Source organism: Tamandua tetradactyla, chromosome 13 (assembly GCF_023851605.1).
Source record: "Tamandua tetradactyla isolate mTamTet1 chromosome 13, mTamTet1.pri, whole genome shotgun sequence".
In the NCBI taxonomy this organism is placed as follows: Eukaryota; Metazoa; Chordata; class Mammalia; order Pilosa; family Myrmecophagidae; genus Tamandua; species Tamandua tetradactyla.
The window spans coordinates 63,841,509-63,869,396 of NC_135339.1; the positions used below are offsets into that span (position 1 = coordinate 63,841,509).

The following is a 27,888-nucleotide window of genomic DNA, read 5'->3' on the forward strand; positions in this document are numbered from 1 at the left end:
GATCATGAGGAAGGCAAATATTCAGAAAAGAAATTTCCCAGCCTTTTTCCTTCCTTTCCATTGTTTTACCCAGTTCCTACCAACAACCTTATAAGAACAATATAATGACAATTTATATTTATTAATACATAATCATAATCCCTACCATGAGAGAGTTCACTCTCGCCCTTGCTTTCTCTCTCTCACTCTGAAGAACCTGAAGGTGGCAGGTGGTGGTGAGGTTATTGCTCATTTGTGAATAAGAAAAAGAGTACTGAATAGTACACTTGAAAGTGGTTAAAACAGGAAATTTTAGATTGTATATAGGTTACAAGAATAAAAATTTTAAAAAACGTTTAAAACAACAAACCAACCATGATAGTTCAGTGGTAGAATTCTCGCCTGCCAAGCAGGAGACCTAGGTTCGATGGATTTGATTCCCAGCTCATGTACTTCCACCACAAAAAAAAAAAAAAAAAGATTCAACAAATGAAGATGCCATAATGGGATCATCACAAGGAAAAAGAATGAAATGTGACCCTTACCATACAGCACACAAAAAAATTAAAAAGAAAATTTTAAAAATTAAAAAAACATGAAACTGTAGAACACAATGAATCCTAATGTAAACAATGGACTACAAGTAATAATATAATTATAATATTGTTTCATCAATTGTAACAAAGGTACCACACTAATGCAAAACATTAATAACAGGGAAAACAGGAGGAGGGGGATATAGAGGCATACTTCTGAGATATTACAGGTTCAGTTCCAGAGCTCCACAATAAAGCAAATATTGCAATAAAACAAGTCATGTGAATTTTTTGGTTTCCAGTGCATATAAAATTATGTTTACACTATACTGTAGTCTATTAAGTGTACCAAGCATTACACCTAAAAAAAAAAAAAGTACATACCTGAATATAAAAATGATTTACTGCTAAAAAAAATGCTAACCATCTTCTTCTAAGCCTTCAGTGAGTCATAATCTTTTTGCTAGTGAAGCGTCTTGCCTCAATGCTTATTGCTGCTGATTGATGAGGATGAATGGTGAAGGTCAGGATGTTGGAGCAATTTCTTAAAATATACAACAATGAAGTTTGCCACATCAACTGACTCTTCCTTTCATATGAACCCTTAGAGGCCGATGTAGGGTTTTGTTAAGTGACCTAATTTCAATACATTGTGTCTCAGGGAATTGGGAGGCCGGAGGAGAGGGAGAAAGACCAGGGAGTGGCAGGTCTGTGGAGCACTTAGAACACACACAACATTTTTTACTGATTAAGTCTGCAGTCTTATATGGACTCCCCAAAACAATTACAGTAATAACATCAAAATCACCGATCACCATGACAGATGTAGTAATAATGAAAAAGTTTGAAATACCGCAAGAATTACCAAAACGTGACACAGACACAATGTGAGCAAATGCTATTTGAAAATGGCACCGACAGACTTGCTCAAGGCAGGGTAGCTATAAATCTGCAATTCATAGAAAACTCAGTAAGTATGAAACACAATAACTGTGAAGTGTAATAAAGCAAAGTACAACAAAACAAGGTATGTCTGTATGGAAACTCTGAACTTTCTGCATGATTTTTCTGTAAACCTACAAGTGCTCTAATAAAAGAAAAGTGCTAAACTGTAAGTTCTAATAAAATAAAGTGAAATAGGAAAAAGAAAAAAACAGAAAGAAGAAAAGAAGGAGTCAAGCTGTGCAAAATGACAGGGTTCCAGGCCTTACCATGAAGATCTCATCATACATCAACACCACTTTTTCCTTCAGTGGTTTTTTCGAGGCTGAAGATTTCCGGAGCAACCCTCCCCGTTTCTCTACCTGTGCCATGGTTACAGAATCTGTGAAAAGAAAGCCATGATCAGTGCCAGAATGCTTTCCAGGATACTGGACAGAAAAATGAAATGACTCTCAATGGAAAATTTTTTAGGAAGAAAAAATAAACAGCCATGCCATGGAGCTTGTATATCTATCAAATTCCCCCTCCGCTGACCAGGCCATGTTAGGGTTTAAATCATTACTTGGTCTATAGCACAACATATTTTACATCCTTAAAACTTGCCAATGAACAAGGCTTAAAGCACATCCAAAACCAAGTAGGAAAGTATAACTAGTGCCACTGATAATATATCTGGCCATATATTTAAGGCTGATAGAAGGAAAGATGAAAATCATACACTGCCCATAGACTAAGTGAGGTTAAATCTCAAGTATTGATTGAGCTTAAGACCAGTGTGGTAGTTAGGCTCAGGTGTCAACGTGGTCAAGTGAACGTGCCTAGGTCTATTACTGTGGCCAGAAGCCAATGGCATGTGAACCTCATCTGTTCCTGATCACATTTGCAGTTGGCTAGGAAGCAGACCTGCCACAATGAATGATGTTTGACTTAACTGGCTGGAAGCTTAAATGAGAAAGCTCAATGTAGCACAGCCCAAGCAGCTCAGCATACCTCATTTCAGCACTCGCAGCTCAGCCCAGGCCTTTGGAGATGCAGGAAGGAATCACCCCGGAGAAAGTTGTTGGAACCCAGAGGCCTGGAAAGAAGGCCAGCAGAGATTGCCCTGTGCCTTCCCATGTAAGAGAGAACCTCAGTTGAAAGTTAGCTGCCTTTCCTCTGAAGAATATACACTTCTAACTAAATAAATCCCTTTCTATTACAAGCCAATCCATCTCTGCTGTATTGCATTCCAGCAGCTAGCAAATTAGAACAACTATTAAGGCAGGAAGTGTGTGAGAGGCTAATATGCTCCACTGATTTCCCCAAAGTAACAAGGTCCACATTACTGCACAGTACTTGGCCTTCACTACCTCATAAATCACACTGCACTTGACTTGTCTTCAGAAATTGCTCTAGATAGAGACCCAAGGAAGAAAATAGCAGTTAAAAGACCAATGATTAAATATTATTTTAAAATAATAATACACTTCTTTCAAATTTAGCTGTATATATTTATAACACCATTGCAGATCAAACTTCGGTATATTTTTCTATTCTACATAAAAATAGTTTCATGAATCATGTACAACTTTTTCCATCCTATTTCAAGAAATTCTCAAAAATCGCTTCAAGCAAGAATTTAAAATCCAATAGATCTCCCTCGTGGTTTTACACATATTCCCTCAATTCCAGATTCTTCATATTATTAACAAAGTTCCCCACTCTTTATTAAACCCTAGTTTCTAGGTGTGAAGCTTAATCTCATCTAATGACAAGGATGGGAGGGGAGACAGCCTGATTCTACTTCCAGACAAATCCAAAACAGTGAAAACAAATTTTGTTCAATAACTTTTAGGAACTAAGCACTATCTTTCAAATCAAAATCAAAATTCTGCTTAAGGCAGAGATTGTACCATAGCACAAACACACACAAAAAAACTATACTCTCAGTCATTGTCTTTAATACATACTATCAAAAAGAGATTCACCTCTGAGCATACACCAAAGCACAGAAAATTTCCCCACCTAGATAGTAAACATCTTTAGGACAGACTATATCTTATATTTAAGTATTTGGTTCATGGCAAATGCCTAATGACTGACTCTGAAATAAGAAAAAACAAAAGAAAACTGAAAAGTCTGAGTACTGACTTATAATTTAAGTACTACGTATCTCAATTGAGGCCTCACTAAGTGTTTAAATTCAATTACGGTCCAGAGAAATCTGAAGGAAAGAATAACAGCAACAACAAAAAAGAGAAGACTCTTTTGGCAATTTATATTATCATGGTTTTGCTTTAAAGCATAAAATACAGCTTCCATTCAAAACATTCCTGTGTCTTTTAAACAGGTTCTCAAGAAGATGATGATAAGGAAAAAAAATAAACTGGAAATCAAAAGGATCCTACTAAATAAATAAAAACTAATGCAGTCCTAAGTGTTGTGGATATAGATCTTGCACGTGCTCAGTTTCAGTCAGTTGATTAGCAAGAATAATGGGAATCACAAGTTTCTGGATGTGAAATGCACTTGTTTACAAACATCCCCCTCTGAGGATTTCTAACTGGGTTATATTAATCAATCTCCACCCCAAAATCTAATTAACTCACTTTCCCTTTTTCAGAATCAATACTTTCTAATAAGCAAAAGAGGGGAAAAAGAGAATAGGAGGAGGAAAATAATTCCAAACTAAAGCACCAAATTTCCTAGGAAATTAAATTATTTTCAGTACTCTCCTTCCATTTGGAGCAGGGAGAAATTCAGCCTAAGACCTCAACTCATTACACTCTGTCCTCATCACAGGCAACTGGAATTTACCACCCAAGCTGCCTGAAATGTCACTGGAAACTGATACCATAAAGCCTTTTCTGCCTGCCAGAACTTCTACCCATGGTACATAGGAAACAAGGATGTTTCTAGGATGTGGGCTGGGAGGAATATAGAATTCTTAGAAAAGTTTTGTTTGGGTCCCAGACATTAATCCTGTACTCCTAAAATTGCAAGTAAAATATCTGACAGTTAACACAGTAAATTCTAGCATATCAGTAATATAAGTGTAATCTGTATACATCCTCCCCCTTGCCTTCTTCCTCTTTCACACCCATCCCCCATTGCAGAAAGCACCAGCTGAGGACAAAGAAAGCATAATTGGAAGAACACAGGTCTCCCAACCAACTAGATGATACTGACTAAGCAATTGTGCTTCTCAATTCCCCAGGTAAAACAAGGGGATTGGACTAGACATTATCATCTAATGCTTCTCAGCATCACTGAAATACCACAAAGACATAAAAATCACCCAAATACTGTAAAGTACTACTTTAAACACTATGGGTTACATACAGGAAAATCCAGACCTGATCCTCTGAAAGCTCACAATCAACAGAGACAGACATGTAGTAAACCATAGCAAATCACGAGATATAGAGGAGAGGAGCGAAAAGTACAAAAAAAAAACGCTACAAGACCATAAAGGAGAGAAAGAATCTTTCTGGCAAAGAAGCAAATATGGCAAATACAGAGATATCAATATAGGTTTAACCTAGTTTCTCAGAAAAAAACATAGGGGAAAGTATAAAAAAAAAGAATCAAGCAATTTTTCAATACTAACTTCATCTATCACCTAATTTACGAATGGCTTCAAATTCCCCCAACTGAATGGTCAATCAGTGAAGCCATTTTTATCCCTAAACCTCAGGGACTGCAGGCTTCATGACTTCTCACAACTTCTCTGTAGAAAACTTTTAAGATCTACATCTTAAAGCAATGCAGTCACATACTTCCTAAATGAATAACACTTCACATTACTGCAGGATGAAGTAGCCAAATGTCAGGATTTTAAAACCTAAAGCCAATCTCTCCCAATGTCTAATATGCAAGAAATGCTAGCCACACCTAGCTAACTGGGTACTCATTTATTTTATTTTCTTCTTGAGCACACTGCGTGCCAATTCCAGCATCAGATCTGGCAGTCATTTCTTCATTCAACAAGTATTTATTGAGCACTTTTTAATGTGCCAGTCACCGAGGGATGCAGTAGGAACAGAAAACTACTCAGAATTTTCATTCTAGTGGAAAAGAGACAGACAATAGACAAGATGAGGTAACACAGCTTTAAGTGCCTTGAAGGCAAACTGCCTAGAAGGACTACCTTAGATTGGAAGGTTAAAGCAGACCTCTCTTAGGAAATGATATTTCGGCTGAGAAGAGGACAACAGGAGGAGTTAGCCATGTGAAAATTTGGGGGAAAGTGTTCCAAACAGAGGGAATCACAAATGCAAACTCCCCAAGATTTGAACAAATAGAAGTGTGCTGGTTTGTATGTCCCCTAGAAGAGCCATGTTTTAATCTAATTCCCATTTCATAAAGGCAGAATAATCCCTATTCAATACTACATGTTTGAAACAGTAATCAGATCATCTCCCTGGAGATGTGATTTAATCAAGAGTGGTTAAACTAGATTAGGTGATGACATGTCTCCACCCATTTGGGCGTGCATCCTGTTAAGTTTCTGGAGTCCTATAAAAGAGGAAACATTTTGGAGAATGAAAAAGATTCGGAGAGAGCAGAGAATGATGCCGCAAATGAAGCAGAGAGTCCACGAGCCAGAGACCTTTGGAGATGAAGAAGGAAAACGCCTCCCAGGGAGCTTCATGAAGCTGGAAGCCAGGAGAGAAGAAGCTAGCAGATGACACCATGTTTGCTTGTGTCCTTCCAGATGAGAGAGGAACCCTGACTGTGCTCGCCATGTGCCCTTCCATTAAGAGAGAAACCCTGAACTTCACTGGCCTCCTTGAACCAAGGTATCTTTCCCTGAATGCCTTAGATTGGACATTTCTATAGACTTGTTTTAATTGGGACATTTTCTTGGCCTTAGAACTGTAAACTAGCAATTATTAAATCCCCCTTTTTAAAAGCCATTCTGTTTCTGGCATATTGCATTCCAGCAGCTAGCAAACTAGAACAACAAGAAACAGAAATATTAGCGTGCTTAGACCAGAGCATAAACATTCCCCTTTTGAAACATTTTTGTAAAATTTATTGAAATGGGTGTTTTGTGTCTGTGTGTGTGTTTAAATATATAAGGAGAATTTAGCTGTCCATCAGGAGTAGAATGGGAAAATAAATTATGGTATATTCATACAACAGAATACTACTCAAAATTAATCTATGGTGACAGATGTAAGAATAATATTACCTTTAATGAGATGAGTAGGAGGGAGTACAAAGCAGTCTTCTGGGGTGCTGGAAATGTGGTCTACCTTCATCTGAATGGAGGTCACACAAATGTGTACATATGTAAAAATCACCCACTTGTACACCTCACATTTATTGAGTTACTCTTCAATTAAAACAATACATATGTGTAGAGGAATTGTGGGGAGATGGTGGAGTAGGAAGCTCCAAGAATCAGTCCCTTCACCAAAACAATACTGAATTGGCAAGACCTGTCTGAATAAACTCTAGAGTCTAGAACACTGTGAAAATCCAGAGAAGAGTTGAACAAAGAAGCTGGTAAGTTGCCATAACTATGGGTGATCTTCACCCTCCGTGCATTAGCTACCATCCCCCAACTGCACGGCAGGCAGCACTGGGGACTGCAGCCCAGGCTCACAGTGCAGCTTGCTGGTACCAGAGTGAGCTATAAGGACCTAGTCCTGCAAAATCCAGGGGTGCATGGTCTGATAACCAATCACTGCTTCTGATCAGCTACCTAGATCACTAGGGGGCTAGATCTTGGGGAAGCCATTGTTCTGAACCCCTCAGGCAAAAGCAACAGAAGAATTTTAAAGAGACAACACCTTTTTTCTTTTCCCTTTTTTCCCTTTCCATTCCCCATTTGGGAACAAAAATAATTTGGAAAAGTTACAAACTGACAGTTCCAGCCCTCAACAATACAAAAAACAAACATCCCAGAGGAGTGGGAGTACTAGATTTCCAGACTTATAACAATATAACACACTAAATGTCCAGTTCCCAACAAAAAAATTACAAAACACACAAAGAAACAGGAATGTACAGCCCATTCACAGAAAAAAAAATTGCCAGAAACCACCCTCAAGGAAGCTTATACATTTTAATTTTCAAAGACTTTAAATTAACTGTCTTAAATACGTTCAATGAGCTAAAGAAATTCATATACCAAGAACTAAAGGAAATTATGAAAATATGTGAACAAAATAAAGAGAAAGAAACTATGAAAAGGAACCAAACAGAAATTATGGAGCTGCAAAATACAGTAACTGAAATGAAAAAAGCACTAGATGGATTTAACAGCAGATTTGAAGAGGGAAAAAAAGGAATTAGTAAAGTTGAAGATAAAACAACTGAAAGTATCCAGATTTCTTAGAGTCTATTCTGCTTGGAGTTCATTGAGCTTCTTGGTTGTGTATTTTCGTGTTTTCCCTCAGATTTGGGAAGTTTTCGGCCATTAGTTCTTCAATACTTTTTCTGCTCCTTCCTCCCTCTCTTGTCCTTCTGGGACTCAATGATGCTTATGTTGGTATCTTAGTGTGTTGTTCACAGATTCATTTTTCTTTATACTCCTCAAACTGGATACTTTCAGTTGTTTTGTCTTCAATTTTACTAATTAAGGCATTTAGAGATAAAAGACCTGCCCTACAAGAAATGCTAAAGGGAGTCCGTCAGGCTGAAATAAAAGGACACTAGGCAGTAACTCAGAGCCACAAGAGAATAAAGAACACTGGTAAAGCTAACTACATAGGTAAATATAAAATCCTATATTATGGACTTTTGGTTTGTAACTGCTTTTTCCCTCTATATGACTTAACAGGGAAATATGTAAATAGTATTTTAAATCTATATTAATGAGCACACAATATTTAAAGATATAAACTGAGCTAATAATATAAAGGGAAAAGAATAGAGATACAAATGAGTAGAGAATTTGTATACCACTGAAAACACAAGATTGTTATTAAGACCATGTGGTGGTGAGATTCAGTTGTCAACTTGGCCAGGTGAAGACACCTAGTTCTTTTGCTGTGGACATGAGCCAGTGGTACATGAACCTCATCTGCTGCTGATTACATCTGCAGTTGGCTATGAGGCGTGCCTGCTGCAATGAATGATGTTTGACTTAATTGGCTGGTGCTTAAATGAGAGAGCTCAACATAGCACAGCCCAAGCAGCTCAGCATACCTCATCTCAGCATTAGCAGCTCAGCCCAGGCCTTTGGAGATGCAGAAAGAAATCACCCCAGGGAAAGCTGTTGGAACCCAGAGGCCTGGAGAGAAGGCCAGCAGAGACCATCCTGTGCCTTCCCACGTAAGAAAGAACCTCAGTTGAAAGTTAGCTGCCTTTCCTCTGAAGAACTAACAAAATAAATCCCCTTTTATTAAAAGCCAATCCATCTCTGGTGTGTTGCATTCTGGCAGCTAGCAAACTAGAACACAGATCATACACCTGTTGAAGGGTTTAATATCCAGAATATATATGAAGAACTCCTACTACTTAATAACAAAATGACAACCCAATTTATAGATGGACCAAGGATTTGAAGATACATTACTCCAAAGTTATTCAAATAGCCAATAAGTGTATGAAAACATGCTTAAAAATCATTAGCCATTAAAGAAATGCAAATTAAAATTACAATGAGATACCACTTCACACCCACTGAAAATAACAAGTGTTGGAGAGGATGGAGAAAAATAGGCATCCCTTGCACATCATTGGTGGAAAAGTGAAATAGTTTAGCCTGTATGGAAAAATCTGATGGTTTCTCAGAAAGTTAAATATATAATTACTATATGACCTGGTTATTCCACTCCTAGGTATATTCCAAAAAAAACTGAAAGCAGGGACTCAAACAGATATTTCTGAACCAATGTTCACTGCAGCATCATTCACAATAAGCCATAAGATGGAAGAAACCCAAGCATCCATCAACAGATGAATGGATAAACAAAATGTGGTATATATACACACAATGGAATATTATACAGCTGTAAAAATAAACGAAGTGCTGGTACATACTACAACATGGATGAATCCTGAAGACTTCATGCTGAATGAAATAAGCCAAACATAAAAGGACAAATACTATATGATTTCTCTCATATGAAATACTTAGAATAAGAAAAGTCACAGAAACAGAAAGCATAATAGTGGTTACAGTGGCTGGAATGGTGATGGTGGAAGGAATGGGGAGTTACTGCTAAATGAGTATGAGTTTTGGTTTAGGACGTTGAAAACTGTCTGGAAATAGTGGTGAAAGTTTACTCAGTATTGTCAATGTACTTAATGTCAAAGACTTGTTCACTTAAAATGGATAAAATGATTTTTATGTTATGTATATTTTATGGCTAAAAATAATTTTTTTTAATGTGAGTATAGAGACACATATTTATATGAAAATTTAACAGTCTCCATGCAGAACACTAGAACAGAGGCTGGTATGGAACCCACATGTGCACTATCAGGACACCAATTAAAATAACAACCAAAGCATTAATGCTTATTTAGCTCTTACTATGTACTAGGCTCTGTTCTAAGTACTTTACAAACATTAATTCATTTAATTCTCACAACAACCCTATGACCAGGGCATTTTATGTTGATAAAATAGGAGTACAAAATCATTAAAAAAACTTGCCCAGTGTTAGTGACAAGCAGGGATTTAAACCCAGACAGTCTGAAATCATAATTTCTGATTTAAACCACAATGCTAGTCTTTCAAAAGGAAGAGGAATGAGCAGGAATAACCTAAACAAAAACAGAGTTAGGGACCTGAAGACAAACTGTGAAGAGGTTCCAAGTGAGTGAGGGGCAAGAATATATACTCTCTGAATTTAATGAACAAACTTTGGTGTGTCCAGATATCTTAGGTTTCATCACTTTCGTCTGCCAGTGGAAAGAGATGCAATGGTAGAAAGTATTAAAAAAAAGAAAAGAAAAACATCTGGTGTATACATATGAATATAAATATAGGTAATACTAAAGTGAAACCAAGAGGGATAGATAAACAGATGTAATGGTAGAAAACTTAGAAGATAAAACTGAAGAAAAATTTGAGGTTATAGTCAAGCTGACAGATGTATCTAAAACAGCTTTAAAAAAAAAAAAGTTGCACCAAGTATAATTTTCACTAACATTTTTCAATAAATGGACATATATATTATAAAACTGAAAAGAAAGATTAAATAGAGAGTAAGCCAAGTGAGTCTCTGCAGGCCCCCAGATTAGGAGGGAATAAGCTTCACTAAAGCAGAGCTTTAACTTCTGGGATATTTCTGAAATGTAGATTCCTGCATCCTCCCAATCCCACCACTGAATCAAAGTTTTCAAGATAAAGCCTAGGAATCTACATTTTTAACAATCACGCCAGGTCAATGGTTCTCACCCATGGCAATTCTGCCCCTCATGTGGCAGTGACTGGAGGCAGTTTCGGTTGTCACATATGGAGATGATGGGGGAAATGTATCTAGTTGATAGAGGCCAGGGATGCTGCTAAACAAACAGACACAAAACAGTTCCCCATCAGAAAGAATTATCTAGGCTAAAATGTCAGTAGTGTTGAGATTAAGAAATCCTGCTCCCAAGTAATTCTGATGTTCACTAATGTGGAAGAATTACTTGCTCCCGTCTTAAACCAGGATTTAAAAGGAAAGGTGCTTCTAGTCAGAAGAGGGTATTGACAGAATGAATAAAACTTCTACAGTCTCCAGGAAAGGAACTGATATGTTTTTCACCTACCCCCATCTCATTCTATCCACACTTAACTCTCCAACAAGCATCACCTTCCTTTGGGATCTCAGTTTGCCTCCGTGAAAGGAGATCACTACAAGACACAATGACCATAGTAAGCCACATGCCCAGTTAAGAGGATAAAGAGCATATGTAGCTATCTGTCCAGGAATTGTGACTGAGTCAAATATTGCCATTATCTGACCGTAAGCCATTCACCCAAAATCCAAGAGGCAACAGATTTATATCAAGCCAGAAATTAAAACAGGATGGCCACCAATCTCCCCTTTCCTGCTCTAACTCTCTGAAAAGCTCCCCTATTTTCCCTACGTGGAAGTTTATTTCACTTTTACTTCTTTAGGCAGAAGTTACCCATCCCCCAAGTCTTTCTGTAGGGCCTACCACACTCCCTGGAGGCAAATAGAAGCACTACAAGCATTTTAGAGAATATACGTGTTTTTTTTTTTACCTCCAAATCCCTACCCCACCCCCATTTCTCAACCTAACTGTTTACATGTCTTTTTCTTCCTGTCTGAAGGTTCCTGGGATTTAGCTCACATGCTGGATTCACATAGAAGCACTACAAGCATTTAAGAGAATACAGGGTTTTTTTTTTAACCTCCAAATCCCCACCCCACCCCCATTTCTCAACCTAGTTCTTTACATGTCTTTTTCTTCTTGTCTGAAGGTTCCTGGGATTTAGCTCACATGCTGGATTCACATCCTACTGTTCCAAATAGTTGCTCTCTACAGCTTTTCTAAGTAGCATGAGGCACAGATTCCTCCAATCCATCCCACAGACTGCCTCTAAAACAAGCATATAACCTCTTTCCATTTTAACTGCTGGTCACTCCTATTCTTTTATATCTCCAAATGAAAATAGAATAGGAACTACATTCTTAAAGTCATCTCTCTGAATCCTGGAGATGATGGAATTTACCACTCATTCCTCCTATAATTTTCAAGGCACAGCCTTCCACTTAGGGTGATAATAATAAACACCACTACTGAGTACTTGCTATCCACTCGACACTGTTATAAGTGCTTTCTATATACTGTATTTAATCCTTACAACAACCAAATGAAGTACTGTCACTGATTTTACAATGAGAAGCTGACCTTGCCCAAAGTAACACAGTAAGTCATGAAACCACCAAATTGTTCTCTCTGGTAGCCATTCTCCATGTCAGAATATCTTTTGGTGCAAAACATCAGTTGCTACCTAGTAGAATATTCAAAACCCAGATTCAGTTAAAGTCACAAATCTATGGAAACTCCAAACTGATAGCCATCATATCACATTCCCACTTTATCCAAGAAAAGTCATCCAACTCAGAATACCACCTGACAAGCATCATCCCTATTTTCTGGATGCTAGGAGAGACCAGACTGATTAAGTAAGCACATGAGCTACTAGAGGGCATGCTCCATATCTTGCATGTGCTCTGGACAGTGTTCACCTCAGAGTGGGTGTTTAGCTTATAAAAGCTAAATGAGCTAATTAAAAGCTAATGAGCTAATTAAAAGCAGAATTAGCTCAATCACTTTCTAAAAACTAAGTAGCAAGTGGCAAAACTAGGAATTTCCCAATCTCTATTCTAAGTATCAGCCATAAATATGACATGTTAGAGGTGAACTAGGTTCGAGAAGAGAATTCAACCGGGTCCCATCAGTATCTACTGGTTCCATCTAGTTCCACAAACTAATAATACAGGTGATGAGGCTTAAATGAACATGACTAACCCAGGGTGCCTTTCAAACTATCTTACATAAGAAGCAATGTACTGGTACCTTCAGAAGGAAGAACTAAGTCCAAATTGACAGGATTTCAGGGAACTCTGAGTTAAAGTCACATTTTTCTGACATACCCCAGAAGGAGAATTCATTCCTCTTCTCAATGGAGCAGCTCAACAATCCTCCTCTCCATGAGCAGATGCCTCTTATAAATTAATACTAGCTCCTGCTCAAGACCTGTATTTCCTCAAGCAGCACAATCACTCGTATCTTCTCACTCCTTTCCTTCCCTCTTGAACCACATAAGCCTCATGAATACCATCTAAGTATAAAATGAAAATGAAAAGACAGACTCTCATGATCTTCTTAAAGACAGCCCAGAAGTAACCACAATCTTGCAAAGTAAATTAATTTCCTGCAAGTTGAACAACTAACATTTACTGAGATCTTATAATAACAAAGGCATAGGAGAGAAAGTGGAATCTACACCTTCTGGGCCAGGCCAGTGGTAGCAACTGCAGAACTGCAGGAGACAATGTTTCTAGACAAGGCAATTGAGGAGGAGGGAGCCACCAGAGGGGAGCTGGTCTGGCATGCGCTCCGCACCTTGAGAACATTACTGAGCATGGAATGGCTGCTTTTGGAAGACTACTGCACAGAAGAAAAGATGTTTGGTTTTCAAAAGTCAAAGATGTACTGAAGTATAGAGAGCTGCTGTATTTGCAGGGCTAAATCCTCCAGTTCTTGACTCCCTGACAATAGATGCTATGGAAAAGACTTCCAGAGCTGTTTTGGGTTGCATGAGACTGGTTCAGGAGATATCTGCAATGTCTGTGTCTTGCTTGTGAAAAGACGGAAGAAAAGATGTGGTAGATACAAGGGCAGGACCTAGTCTAAACACTACACTGAAACTAAAGAAAGTGAAAACTCTATCTGGAAACTGGAAAGCAACCAGATTAGTAAACTGCAGAAAGAATTTAATATCACAATTCTGATGCTCACAGTACCACCTCAAGTGCCTCTCTAGCCCACTCTCCTTGTAACAGTAACCAGTCATATAACAGCTCACATACTAAGATGACTTCTGGCTCTAATAAAACACTAGTCTTTTCTTTTTTAGATCTCACATACTGGAAAAGACAGAAAATATGCTGTGGGATTATCTATAAAGGCCATTTTGGGGAAGTCCTCAGTGACACACAACCTATTCAAGCCTTGCTGCAGCAATAAGAAAACAGCTGCTGAGAAGCCAGAGGAGCAGGGGCCAGAGCCGCTACCTGTTCTCCACTCAGGAGTGGTGACAGAGGTTTATGTAGAAAGGGAACAAAAAAAAAATTTTTTTGGAAGACAACAAAGCAACAAAGTGACCCTCCTATTTTTAACTTGGATACTTGCTATTCTGTCAAAAGACAATATCTAGAATGGTTCTGAATGGGTTATTTTCCCCCTACCTCCATACAGAAGCCAGTGTCCAGCTTATTAAAAGAAAAAGAGAAAATTATATAATATTTAAGATGCTGAGTATTTCATAGGAAAGCTGAATGCTACTGTAAAGTGCTCTTTAAGTCTTTTTTTAAATTCCCTTCTCATGAATGACATTAGGGGAATTTCAGGGGACAGAGATGGGATTTGCTGTAGGAGAAACCATGTGTAGTTTTAGTCTTTTTTCTATATTGAGAAGCAGTGGTTGGGGCATTTTTTAAGATGGCTGGCTACACTTGTTTTCCCTCACGATAGTAAATTTGTTATAATTCAATAATATGGACTTGCCTCTAGAGGTATTTGTTAATAATTTTGAAATATTAAGGTCTTGCAAAGGTTCTGATTATTCAAACCTGTACTACTGAATATTAAGCAGGACAGACTAAACTTTCTGTTGCAAATACCTTGAAAGAAATGGTAATTACTAAACATACAGACAGGTAACTTGAGTGTATATGTTGCATTCTGTGTCACCTCCATATTAATATTTGACAAGATTTTAATTTATATGGAGCTTCTAAAGCAGAATCAAAGCTCCTCTTGGTGAATGGCAAAGCTTCAGGAAAAGCGATCCTATATGAATAGTTAACCAAAGCATTACCATATGGTAGAGAACACACATTATTAAAAATGTCTGAAAAAAACTATGCAAGTCTTCAGCATGGCACTAAAAAAAGATTAATGCTTCTTGAGGCACATTTCTTCGAGGGCTTGCCTAGCGTGTATATAATTGACTTTTGTTTGTGTTATATAACTGTTTGGTAACTACAATGAAACTCTGCACAATTCAGTTTTAGCTCTGGATGACTTCAGTGGACCTTTGTAAAAGTTTTATCTGTGTAAAGTGGGTATTTGATTTGTTTTAACCTATTAGGGTTGTTTTTTTTTCTTTTCAATATTTGAAATTCTACTAGAAGAAAAGAGGTGTGTGCTAATGCTGCTTGGGTTGGTTTTTGGTATGGCTTCTTTTAATCAGGCTTTCTGAACACTGACATGTTAGGTGATAATTAAATCCTGAATATGGAGCTCTTCAATTTTAAATCTATTAAAAGCCTCTCACTTGAATCAAATAAATAAATAAATAAATAAGAGGCATAGTGAAATACAAAAGGAAACCCAATTTGAGACTTGCCTTTATGACACTTTTGTCTGTAGGGGAGAAGCTAAGACTACCCATAACAAGGCTTAAGAGTTACTTCCAGGAAACTTCTTTCGTTGCTCAAATGTGGCCTAAGTCCAACTCTGCAAGGAAAATCATTACCCTCTCCCCTATGTGGGACATGACATTCAGAGGTGAAAATCTCCCTGACAACGTGGGGTATGACTTCCAGGATGAGTCTGGCCATGGCACTGTGGGATTGATAATGCCTCCCTGACCAAAAGAGGAAAAAGAAGTGTAAAAAAATAAGGCATCAGTGGCCACAAGAGATCAAATAGAGCCAAGAGACTAGTCTGGAGGCTACTATTATGCAAGCTTCAGTTAGACAGTGCTAACTACCATGGTTTGCTAAACCCCAACTAACATTGCATCACTTCTGTTGACTCTTAAGAATACCTAGGATTCCAGGTCAAGATGTCAGCATAACAATGTGCGCATTTTAGTTTGTCCTCAAGAACAACTACTAAATAACCAGAAACAGTACAGAACAGCTCCTGGGGCCACATCAGTGACCAGACACACAGCATACCCCAGTCTGGACCAGCTGGAACAGCAGCAAGCCCAACCAGAACTGTGAGTTCCCGAAGCTGCAGTGGCCGGTGTCCCTTCCCCACAGGCTGCTTCCAAGAGGGGAAAGGAAAGGAACTTTACCAGCAGCAGGAACTGAGCACAATCAAACGCCAATTGTGGAATTAATTAGCAATTCTGACTACGAAAAATAGGCCCCCAGCTCAGGTGAACATGGTCAAAGCAGAGGTCGCTCATTTTTGCCCCAGTGCCAAGAAGGCAGGGCTGACAGAAAAAGAAAAAAGAAGGAAACAGAGGTTTTTGTGACTGTCTTTCTACAAAGGCTTGACTGCCTTTGGATATGGTGGCAGGACTTCTTAGCCTGCAACTGCCACAGGCATAGGCGGAAGCGAGCTCATTTGGAGGCTTGTCTGGAGCCTGTGCCTTCCCCAGGGGAGGGATGAAGCCCAACTTAGGTGGAATCCCTTCGTCAAGGAATTCAGACCCCCAGGGTTTGGAAATTTGAAGCCATTAAAACCAGCCTACAACCTCTCCTCGGTCTCCACTATGCCCCCAGTACAGAGAGTCTGCCAGAGTTAAAGGTACCACATCATCTTACGCTGGTGGGACCTGCAGGAAGACAAGTACCACATACTGGGCAGGATAAGAAAAAGAGTTCAGAGACTTCACAAGAAAGTCTTTCAACCTGCTGGGTCTCACCCTCAGGGAAAATTGACGCAGGTGACCCTTTCCTCCTGATAGGAGGCCAGTTTGGTCTGAGAAAATCTGGCTGGGGTCTATAATACCTAAGCAGACCCTCCTAACGGTGGGGAGAAAAAGGCACCATACAAGCAGGGCCAGAAACAAGAAAACAAGAACTGAAAAATTCTCCTCTTAAACAAAACTTAAGCCAGAAGTCCAGATAAAGCTGAACTGAAGGTCAAAGAACAGACAGACAACAAATTCATCCAGCAAGAAAACCGTAGGTAAAAGAAGTGAAAGCAATCTCTATAATAAACTAATTAAGGTAAATAAATGCCTACACACCAGGAAAAAATAACAAATCACACTAGGAAAACTGAAGATATGGCCCAGTCAAAGGAACAAACCTACAATTCAAACCAACAATTCAATTCATACAGGAGCTGAAACAATTAATTCAGAATATACGAACACACATGGAAAATCTCATCAAAAACCAAATCAATTAATTGAGGGAGGATACAAACAAAGCAAGGAATGAACAAAAAGAAGAAATCAAAACTCTGAAAAAACAAATCACAGAACTTATAGGAATTAAAGGCACGGTAGGAGAGATGAGAAAAACAATGGAAACCTACAATGGTAGACTTCGAGAGACAGAAGATAGGATTAGTGAATTGGAGGACAGAACACCTGAAATCTGGCAAGAAAAAGAAAATAAAGGTTAAAAAAAATGGAAAAATACGAGCAGGGACTCAGGGAATTGAAAGACAATATGAAGCGCACGAATATACATGTTGTGGGTATCCCAGAAGGAGAAGGGAAGGGAAAAGGTGGAGAAAAACTAATGGAGAAAATTTTCACTGAAAATTTCCCAACTCTTATGAAAGACTTAAAATTACAGATACAGGACACTATGGGCGGTGGTGGGTGTAGTCAAGGTATGAAAGTTAGCACCTGCAGCCTTTAAGCACTGGCGGCAGTCTTTAAGCACTGGCGACAGCCTACAGGGAGCAAAGAGGAGAAGTCCCTGTCTGGCTGTCAGTGCACTCCTGAGGGCTCCAGGCTTCCACGTTAAGCTGATTGCACCAGCGGGACAGTTCTGCTTCTCAGTTCCTCAGCTTTTGCCACGAGGGCCACCATATGTGGCGCAGAAGTTTCTCCCAGGCATCAGGGACCGAACAGGGGTCTCCAGCATGGCAGAACAGCTACTAGGGGAGTAGAAACGATACAGAACAGCTCCCAGAGCCACGACAGAGATCAAAAAGACAGCGTACGCCATCCTGAAACGGCTGACTGTCTGGGAGAACCAGCTCCGGTGAGATCGCCGAGGGGCGAGGGCGTTCCCGGGCGGGGCGGCAAGCGGCCGGAGTCCCTCCCTTCCTCCTTCCCAGGCCAGCTGGCAGAATTGGGCAAACGGTCCCCGCAAGCCACGGCGGCTGGCGCCCCCACCACGCGAGGCCCCCCGGACCAACTGAGAGAACTGGATCAGAAATCCCCAGACCGCGGAGAACGGTGACTGGGGGGTCCCTTCCAAACACATGACTCCCCGGTCCGGCTAGGAACGGTGCACTCTCCCGGGCTGCGGTGGCTGGCGCCCTCCCGCCACGCTTGGTGCCCTGGGCCGACTAGGAAATTCGGTCGGGCGCTCTCCCGTGCTGCGGCGGCCGGCGACCCTCCCCGCGTTCGGAACACCGGGCCGGCTGGCACTGTTCCAAGACGCTTCGGCTGCCGAACCTCCCCTATGGCGAGAGTTTTCCAGAGTTAAAGGACCCACAGCAACTTTCACTGGTGGAACCCATAGACAAACGTGTGCCACGAGCGCCACCTACTGGGCATGATAAGAAAAACAGAACCCAGAGATATCACAGAAAAATCTTTCAACCTGTGGGGTCCAACACCCAGGGAAATCTAACTAAATGCCCAGACGCCAGCAGAAGATAACGGATCACGCTCAGAAAATTGAAAATATGGCCCAGTCAAAGGAACAAACCAATAGTTCAAATGGGATACAGGAACTGAAACAACTAATGCTGAATATACGAACAGAAATGGAAAACCTCTTCAAAAACGAAATCGATAAATTGAGGGAGGACATGAAGAAGACATGGGCTGATCAAAAAGAAGAAATAGAAAAACTGAAAAAACAAATCACAGAGCTTATGGAAGTGAAGGATAAAGTAGAAAAGATGGAAAAAACAATGGATACCTACAATGATAGATTTAAAGAGACAGAAGATAGAATTAGTGATTTGGAGGATGGAACATATGAATTCCAAAAAGAAACAGAAACTATCCAGAAAAGAATGGAAAAATTTGAACAGGGTATCAGGGAACTGAAGGACAATGTGAACCGCACAAATATACGTGTTGTGGGTGTCCCAGAAGGAGAAGAGAAGGGAAAAGGAGGAGAAAAACTAATGGAAGAAATTATCACTGAAAATTTCCCAACTCTTATGAAAGACCTAAAATTACAGATCCAAGAAGTGCAGCGCACCCCAAAGAGATTAGACCCAAATAGGCGTTCTCCAAGACACATACTACTTAGAATGTCAGCGGTCAAAGAGAAAGAGAGGATCTTGAAAGCAGCGAGAGAGAAGAAATCCATCACATACAAGGAAAACCCAATAAGACTATGTGTACATTTCTCAGCAGAAACCATGGAAGCTAGAAGACAGTGGGATGATATATTTAAGTTACTAAAAGAAAAAAACTGCCAACCAAGACTCCTATATCCACCAAAACTGTCCTTCAAAAATGAGGGAGAAATTAAAACATTCTCAGGCAAAAAGTCACTGAGAGAACTTGTGACCAAGAGACCAGCTCTGCAAGAAATACTAAAGGGAGCACTAGAGTCAGATACAAAAAGACAGAAGACAGAGGCATAGAGAAGAGTGTAGAAAGAAGGAAAGTCAGATATGATATATGTAATACAAAAGGCAAAATGGTAGAGGAAACTATTATCCGAACAGTAATAACTCTAAATGTTAATGGACTGAATTCCCCAATCAAAAGACAGAGACTGGCAGAATGGATTAAAAAACAGGATCCTTCTATATGCTGTCTACAGGAAACACATCTTAGACCCAAAGATAAATATAGGTTGAAAGTGAACGGTTGGGAAAAGATATTTCATGCAAATAACAACCAGAAAAGAGCAGGAGTGGCTATACTAATATTCAACAAATTAGACTTCAAATATAAACCAGTTAAAAGAGACAAAGAAGGACACTATATACTAATAAAAGGAACAATTAAACAAGAAGATATAACAATCATAAATATTTACGCACCGAACCAGAATGCCCCAAAATACGTGAGGAATACACTGCAAACACTGAAAAGGGAAATAGACACATATACCATAATAGTTGGAGACTTCAATTCACCACTCTGATCAATGGACAGAACATCTAGACAGAGGATCAATAAAGAAATACAGAATCTGAATATTACTATAAATGAGCTAGACTTAACAGACATTTATAGGACATTACATCCCACAACAACAGGATACACCTTTTTCTCAAGTGCTCATGGATCATTCTCAAAGATAGACCATATGCTGGGTCACAAAGCAAGTCTTAACAAATTTAAAAACACTGAAATCATACACAACACTTTTTTGAATCATAAAGGAATGAAGTTGGAAATCAATAATAGGCAGAGTGCCAGAAAATTCACAAATACATGGAGGCTCAACAACACACTCTTAAACAACAAGTGGGTCAAAGAAGAAATTGCAAGAGAAATTAGTAAATACCTAGAGGCGAATGAAAATGAAGACACAACATATCAAAACTTATTGGACGCAGCAAAGGCAGTGCTAAGAGGGAAATTTATTGCCCTAAACGCCTTTATCAGAAAAGAAGAAAAGGCAAAAATGCAGGAATTAACTGCCCACTTGGAAGAACCGGAGAAAGAACAGCAAACTAATTCCAAAGAAAGCAAAAGGAAAGAAATAATAAAGATTAGAGCAGAAATAAATGAAATTGAAAACAAGAAAACAATAGAGAAAATCAATATGACCAGAAGTTGGTTCTATGAGAAAATCAATAAGATTGATGGGCCCTTAGCAAGATTGACAAAAAGAAGAAGAGAGACGATGCAAATAAATAAGATCAGAAATGGAAGAGGAGACATAACCACTGACCTCACAGAAATAAAGGAGGTAATAACAGGATACTATGAACAACTTTACGCTAATAAATACAACAATTTAGATGAAATGGACGGGTTCCTGGAAAAACATGAACAATCAACTTTGACTCAAGAAGAAATAGATGACCTCAACAAACCAATCACAAGTAAAGAAATTGAATTAGTCATTCAAAAGCTTCCTAAAAAGAAAAGTCCAGGACCAGATGGCTTCACATGTGAATTCTATCAAACATTCCAGAAAGAATTAGTATCAACTCTCCTCAAACTCTTCAAAAAAATCGAAGTGGAGGGAAAACTACCTAATTCATTCTATGAAGCCAACATCAGCCCCATACCAAAACCAGGCAAAGATATTACAAAAAAAGAAAATTACAGACCAATCTCTCTAATGAATATAGATGCAAAAATTCTCAACAAAATTCTAGCAAATCGTATCCAACAACACATTAAAAGAATTATACATCATGACCAAGTAGGATCCATCCCAGGTATGCAAGGATGGTTCAACATAAGAAAATCAATTAATGTAATACACCATATCAACAAATCAAAGCAGAAAAATCACATGATCATCTCAATTGATGCAGAGAAGGCATTTGACAAGATTCAACATCCTTTCCTGTTGAAAACACTTCAAAGGATAGGAATACAAGGGAACTTCCTTAAAATGATAGAGGGAATATATGAACAACCCTCAGCTAATATCATTCTCAATGGGGAAAAATTGAAAACTTTCCCCCTAAGATCAGGAACAAGACAAGGATGTCCACTATCACCACTATTATTCAACATTGTGTTGGAGGTTCTAGCCAGAGCAATTAGACAAGAAAAAGAAATACAAGGCATCAAAATTGGAAAGGAAGAAGTAAAACTATCACTGTTTGCAGATGATATGATACTATATGTCGAAAACCCAGAAAAATCCACAACAAAACTACTAGAGCTAATAAATGAGTACAGCAAAGTAGCAGGTTACAAGATCAACATTCAAAAATCTGTAGCATTTCTATACACTAGTAATGAACAAGCTGAGGGGGAAATCAAGAAACGAATCCCATTTACAATTGCAACTAAAAGAATAAAATACCTAGGAATAAATTTAACTAAAGAAACAAAAAACCTATATAAAGAAAACTACAAAAAACTGCTAAAAGAAATCACAGAAGACCTAAATAGATGGAAGGGCATACCATGTTCATGGATTGGAAGACTAAATATAGTTAAGATGTCATTCCTACCTAAATTGATTTACAGATTCAATGCAATACCAATCAAAATCCCAACAACTTACTTTTCAGAACTAGAAAAACCAATAAGCAAATTTATCTGGAAGGGCAGGGTGCCCCGAATTGCGAAAAACATCTTGAGGAAAAAAAATGAACCAGGAGGTCTCGCGCTGCCTGACTTTAAGGCATATTATGAAGCCACAGTGGTCAAAACAGCATGGTATTGGCATAAAGATAGATATATCAACCAATGGAATCGAATAGAGTGCTCAGATATAGACCCTCTCATCTATGGACATTTGATCTTTGATAAGGCAGTCAAGCCAACTCACCTGGGACACAACAGTCTCTTCAATAAATGGTGCCTAGAGAACTGGATATCCATATGCAAAAGAATGAAAGAAGACCCATATCTCACACCCTATACAAAAGTTAACTCAAAATGGATCAAAGATCTAAACATTAGGTCTAAGACCATAAAACAGTTAGAGGAAAATGTAGGGAGATATCTTATGAAACTTACAATTGGAGGCGGTTTTATAGACCTTAAACCTAAAGCAAGAGCACTGAAGAAAGAAATAAATAAATGGGAGCTCCTCAAAATTAAACACTTTTGTGCATCAAAGAACTTCATCAAGAAAGTAGAAACACAGCCTACACAATGGGAGACAATATTTGGAAATGACATATCAGATAAAGGTCTAGTATCCAGAATTTATAAAGAGATTGTTCAACTCAACAACAAAAAGACAGCCAACCCAATTACAAAATGGGAAAAAGACTTGAACAGACACCTATCAGAAGAGGAAATACAAATGGCCAAAAGGCACATGAAGAGATGCTCAATGTCCCTGGCCATTAGAGAAATGCAAATCAAAACCACAATGAGATATCATCTCACACCCACCAGAATGGCCGTTATCAACAAAACAGAAAATGACAAGTGCTGGAGAGGATGCGGTGAAAGAGGCACACTTATCCACGGTTGGTGGGAATGTCAAAGGGTGCAACCACTGTGTAAGGCAGTTTGGCGGTTCCTCAAAAAGCTGAATATAGAATTGCCATACGACCCAGCAATGCCATTGCTGGGTATCTACTCAAAGGACTTAAGGGCAAAGACACAAACGGACATTTGCACACCAATGTTTATAGCAGCGTTATTTACAACTGTAAAGAGATGGAAACAGCCAAAATGTCCACCAACAGAAGAGTGGCTAAACAAACTGTGGTATATACATACGATGGAATATTATGCTGCTTTAAGACAGGATAAACTTATGAAGCATGTAATAACATGGATGGACTTAGAGAACATTATGCTGAGTGAGTCTAGCCAAAAACTAAAGGACAAATACTGTATGGTCCCACCAAGGTGAACGGACATTCGAGAATAAACTTGGAATATGTCATTGATAACAGAGTCCAGCAGGAGTTAGAAACAGGGTAAGATAATGGGTAATTGGAGCTGAAGGGATACAGACTGTGCAACAGGACTAGATACAAAAATTCAAAAATGGACAGCATAATAATACCTAATTGTAAAGTAATCATGTTAAAACACTGAATGAAGCTGCATTTGAGCTATAGGTTTTTTTTTTCACTATTATTACTTTTATTTCTTTTGTCTATATTAACATTCTATATCTTTTTCTGTTGTGTTGCTAGTTCTTCTAAACCGATGCAAATGTACTAAGAAATGATGATCATGCATCTATGTGGTGATGTTAAGAATTACTGATTGCATATGTAGAATGGTATGATTTCTAAATGTTGGGTTAATTTCTTTTTTTCCATTAATTAATAAAAAAATAAAAAAAATATATATAAAAAAAAAAATTACAGATACAAGGCAATAGTGATTATCTGGGCCAAGATGGCGGCTTAGCAATGTGCGCGTTTTAGTTCGTTCCCCCTAACAACTACTAAATAACCAGAAACAGTACAGAACAGCACCTGGAGCCACGTCAGTGACCAGACACACAGCGTACCCCAATCTGGACCAGCTGGACCAGCTGCGAGCCTCGCCAAAACCATGAGTCCCCCAAGTCGCGGCGGCCGACGACCCTCCCCCACAGGCGGCTTCCCAGAGGGAAAGGAAAGAGACTCTAAACCTGGTCAAGGCGGAGTTCGCTCATTGGGCTCACAGAAAAAGAGGAAAAGGGAGGAAACAGAGGTTTTAGTGGCTGTGTCTCTATGGAGACCTGGCAGGCTCTGGATTCAGCGGCGGGACTTCTCGGACTGCAACTGCCCCAGACATAGGCAGAAACGGGCTGCTTTCAGGGCTGTCTCCCACCTGTGCCTTCCCCAGGAGAGGGGTGAAGCCCAACTCAGGTGGAATCCCTCTCTCAAGGAATTCAGAGCCCAGGGGTTGGCAATTTGAAGCCATTAAAAACAGCCTACAACCTCTCCTCTGTCTCCACCATGCCTCCAGCAGAGAGAGTCTGCCAAAGTTAAAGGTACCACATCATCTTATCCTGGTGGGACCTGCAGGCAGACTAGCACCACATACTGGGCAGGATAAGAAAAACAGAGACCAGAGACTTCACAGGAAAGTCTTTTAACCTTCTGGGTCTCACCCTCAGGGAAAACTGACGCAGTTGACTCCTTCACCCCGACAGAAGGCCAGTTTAGTCCGGGAAAACCCGGCGGAAGTCTATAATACCTAAGTAAACCCTCCTAAGGGTGGGGAGGGAAAAGGCACGACACAAGCAGGGCAAGAAACAAGAAAACAAGAACTGAAAAATTCTCCTCTGTTGAACAAAACCTAAGCTAGAAGACCGGAAAAAGCTGCACTGAAGGTCAAAGAACAGATAGACAACAAAGTCACCTAGCAAGAAAATCCTACGTAAGATAAGTGAAAGCAGTCTCCAAAATAAACTAATTAAGGTAATTAAATGTCTAGACACCAGCAAAAAATAACAAATCACACCAGGAAAATTGAAGATATGGCCCAGTCAAAGGAACAAACCAATAGTTCAAAGGAGATACAAGAGCTGAAACAACTAATTCAGAATGTACGAACAGACATGGAAAACTTCATCAAAAACCAAATCAATGAATTGAGGGAGGATATGAAGAAGGCAAGGAATGAACAAAAAGAAGGAATGGAAAGTCTGAAAAAACAAATCACAGAAATTATGGGGATGAAAGGTACAGCAGAACAGATGAAAAAAAATAATGGAAACCTACAATGGTAGATTTCAAGAGACAGAGGTTAGGATTGGTGAACTGGAGGACGGAACATCTGAAATCCGACAAGATACAGAAACTATAGGGGAAAAAAATGGAAAAATATGAGCAGGGACTCAGGGAACTGAATGATAATATGAAGCACACAAATAGACGTGTTGTGTGTGTCCCGGAAGGAGAAGAGAGGGGAAAAGGAGAAGGAAAACCAATGGAAGAAATTATCACTGAAAATTTCCTAACTCTTATGAAAGACCTAAAATTACAGATCCAAGAAGTGCAGCGCACCCCAAAGAGAATAGACCCAAATAGACGTTCTCCAAGACACTTACTAGTCAGAATGTCAGAGGTCAAAGAAGAGAGGATCTGGAAAGCAGCAAGAGAAAAGCAATCCATCACATACAAGGGAAATCCAATAAGACTATGTGTACATTTCTCAGCACAAACCATGGCGGTGAGAAGACAGTGGGATGATACATTTAAATTAGTAAAAGAGAAAAACTGCCAACCAAGAATTCTAAACCCAGTAAAATTGTCCTTCAAAAATGAGGGAGAAATTAAAACATTTTCAGACAAAAAAATCACTGAGAGAATTTGTGACCAAGAGACCAGCTCTGCAAGAAATACTAAAGGGAGCACTAGAGACAGATACGAAAAAACAGAAGAGAGAGGTGTGGAGAAGAGTGTAGAAAGAAGGAAAATTAGATATGACATATAAAATACAAAAGGCAAAATGGTAGAGGAAAATACTACCCAAACAGTAATAACACTAAATGTTAATGGATTGAACTCCCCAATCAAAAGACACAGACTGGTAGAATGGATTAAAAAAACAGGATCCTTCTATATGCTGTCTACAGGAAACACATCTTAGACCCAAAGATAAACATAGGTTGAAAGTGAAAGGGTGGGAAAAGATATTTCATGCAAATAACAACCAGAAAAGAGCAGGAATAGCTATACTAATATCCAACAAATTAGACTTCAAATGTAAAACAGTTAAAAGAGACAAAGAAGGATACTATGTACTAACAAAAGGAACAATTCAACATGAAGACATAACAATCCTAAACATTTATGCACCGAACAGAATGCCCCAAAATACATGAGGCAAACACTGAAAACAGAAATTCCCCACTCTCATCAATGGACAGAACATCGAGACAGAGAATCAATAAAGAAACAGAGAATTTGAATATTACAATAAATCAGCTAGACTTAACAGACATTTATAGGACATTACACCCCACAACAGCAGGATACACCTTTTTCTCAAGTGCTCATGGATCATTCTCAAAGACAGACCATATGCTGGGTCACAAAGCAAGTCTCAACAAATTTAAAAAGACTGAAATCATACACAACACTTTCTCAGATCATAATGGAATGAAGCTGAAAATCAATAATAGGCAAAGAGCCAGAAAATTCACAAATATATGGAGGCTCAACAACACACTCTTAAACAACCAGTGGGTCAAGGAAGAAATTACAAGAGAAATCAGTAAATATCTCGAGGCAAATGAAAATGAAAACACAACATATCAAAACTTATGGGATGCAGCAAAGGCAATGCTAAGAGGGAAATTTATTGCCCGAAATGCAATAAATTTATCAAAAAAGAAAAAAGGGCAAAAATACAGGAATTAACTGTCCACTTAGAAGAACTGGAGAAAAAACAGCAAACTAACCCCTAAGCAAGCAAGAGCAAAGAAATAACAAAGATTAGAGCAGAAATAAATGAAACTGAGAACATGAAAACAATTAAGAAAATCAATAAGACCAGAAGTTGATTCTATGAGAAAATCAATAAGGTTGATGGGCCCTTAGCAAGATTGACAAAAAGAAGAAGAGAGAGGATGCAAATAAATAAGATCAGAAATGGAAGAGGAGACATAACCACTGACTTCACAGAAATAAAGGAGGTAATAACAGGATACTATGAACAACTTTATGCCAATAAATACAACTTATGCCAATAAATACAACAATGTAGATGAAATGGACAACTTCCTAGAAAGGCATGAACAACTAACTTTGACTCAAGAAGAAATAAATGACATCAACGAACCAATCACAAGTAAAGAAATTGAATCAGTCATTCAAAAGCTTTCCAAAAAGAAAAGTCCAGGACCAGATGGCTTCACATGTGAATTCTACCAAACATTCCAGAAAGAATTAGTATCAACTCTCCTCAAACTCTTCAAAAAAATCGAAGTGGAGGGAAAACTACCTAATTCATTCTATGAAGCCAACATCAGCCCCATACCAAAACCAGGCAAAGATATTACAAAAAAAGAAAATTACAGGCCAATCTCTCTAATGAATATAGATGCAAAAATCCTCAACAAAATTCTAGCAAATCGTATCCAACAACACATTAAAAGAATTATACATCATGACCAAGTAGGATTCATCCCAGGTATGCAAGGATGGTTCAACATGAGAAAATCAATTAATGTAATACACCATATCAACAAATCAAAGCAGAAAAATCACATGGTCATCTCAATTGATGCAGAGAAGGCATTTGACAAGATTCAACATCCTTTCCTGTTGAAAACACTTCAAAGGATAGGAATACAAGGGA

The 27,888-nt window shown here is 38.8% G+C and overlaps 1 protein-coding gene and 1 pseudogene across 6 annotated transcripts in view; one reads left to right on the forward strand and one right to left on the reverse strand.

Moving 5' to 3' along the window:
- The window catches only part of ARMH3 (armadillo like helical domain containing 3), a 365,667-nt gene that overhangs the window by 318,937 nt on the left and 18,842 nt on the right, over positions 1-27,888 (reverse strand). For 4 of the 6 annotated variants that reach the window (XR_013161708.1, XM_077125814.1, XM_077125813.1 and 1 more), the window contains exon 2: positions 1,727-1,839. The exons of 1 other annotated variant lie outside the window; for it this stretch is intronic. Coding sequence is in view for 4 of the 5 variants with exons in the window: in XM_077125814.1 (XP_076981929.1) it covers positions 1,727-1,839 (113 nt within the window). In the remaining variant the exon portion in view is untranslated. Of the gene's footprint in view, positions 1-1,726; positions 1,840-2,447; positions 2,533-27,888 lie in introns of all 6 variants that reach the window. One more of the 6 variants, XM_077125815.1, reaches the window with a different exon arrangement.
- On the forward strand, positions 13,546-14,179 carry LOC143654192 (SIN3-HDAC complex-associated factor pseudogene; annotated as a pseudogene).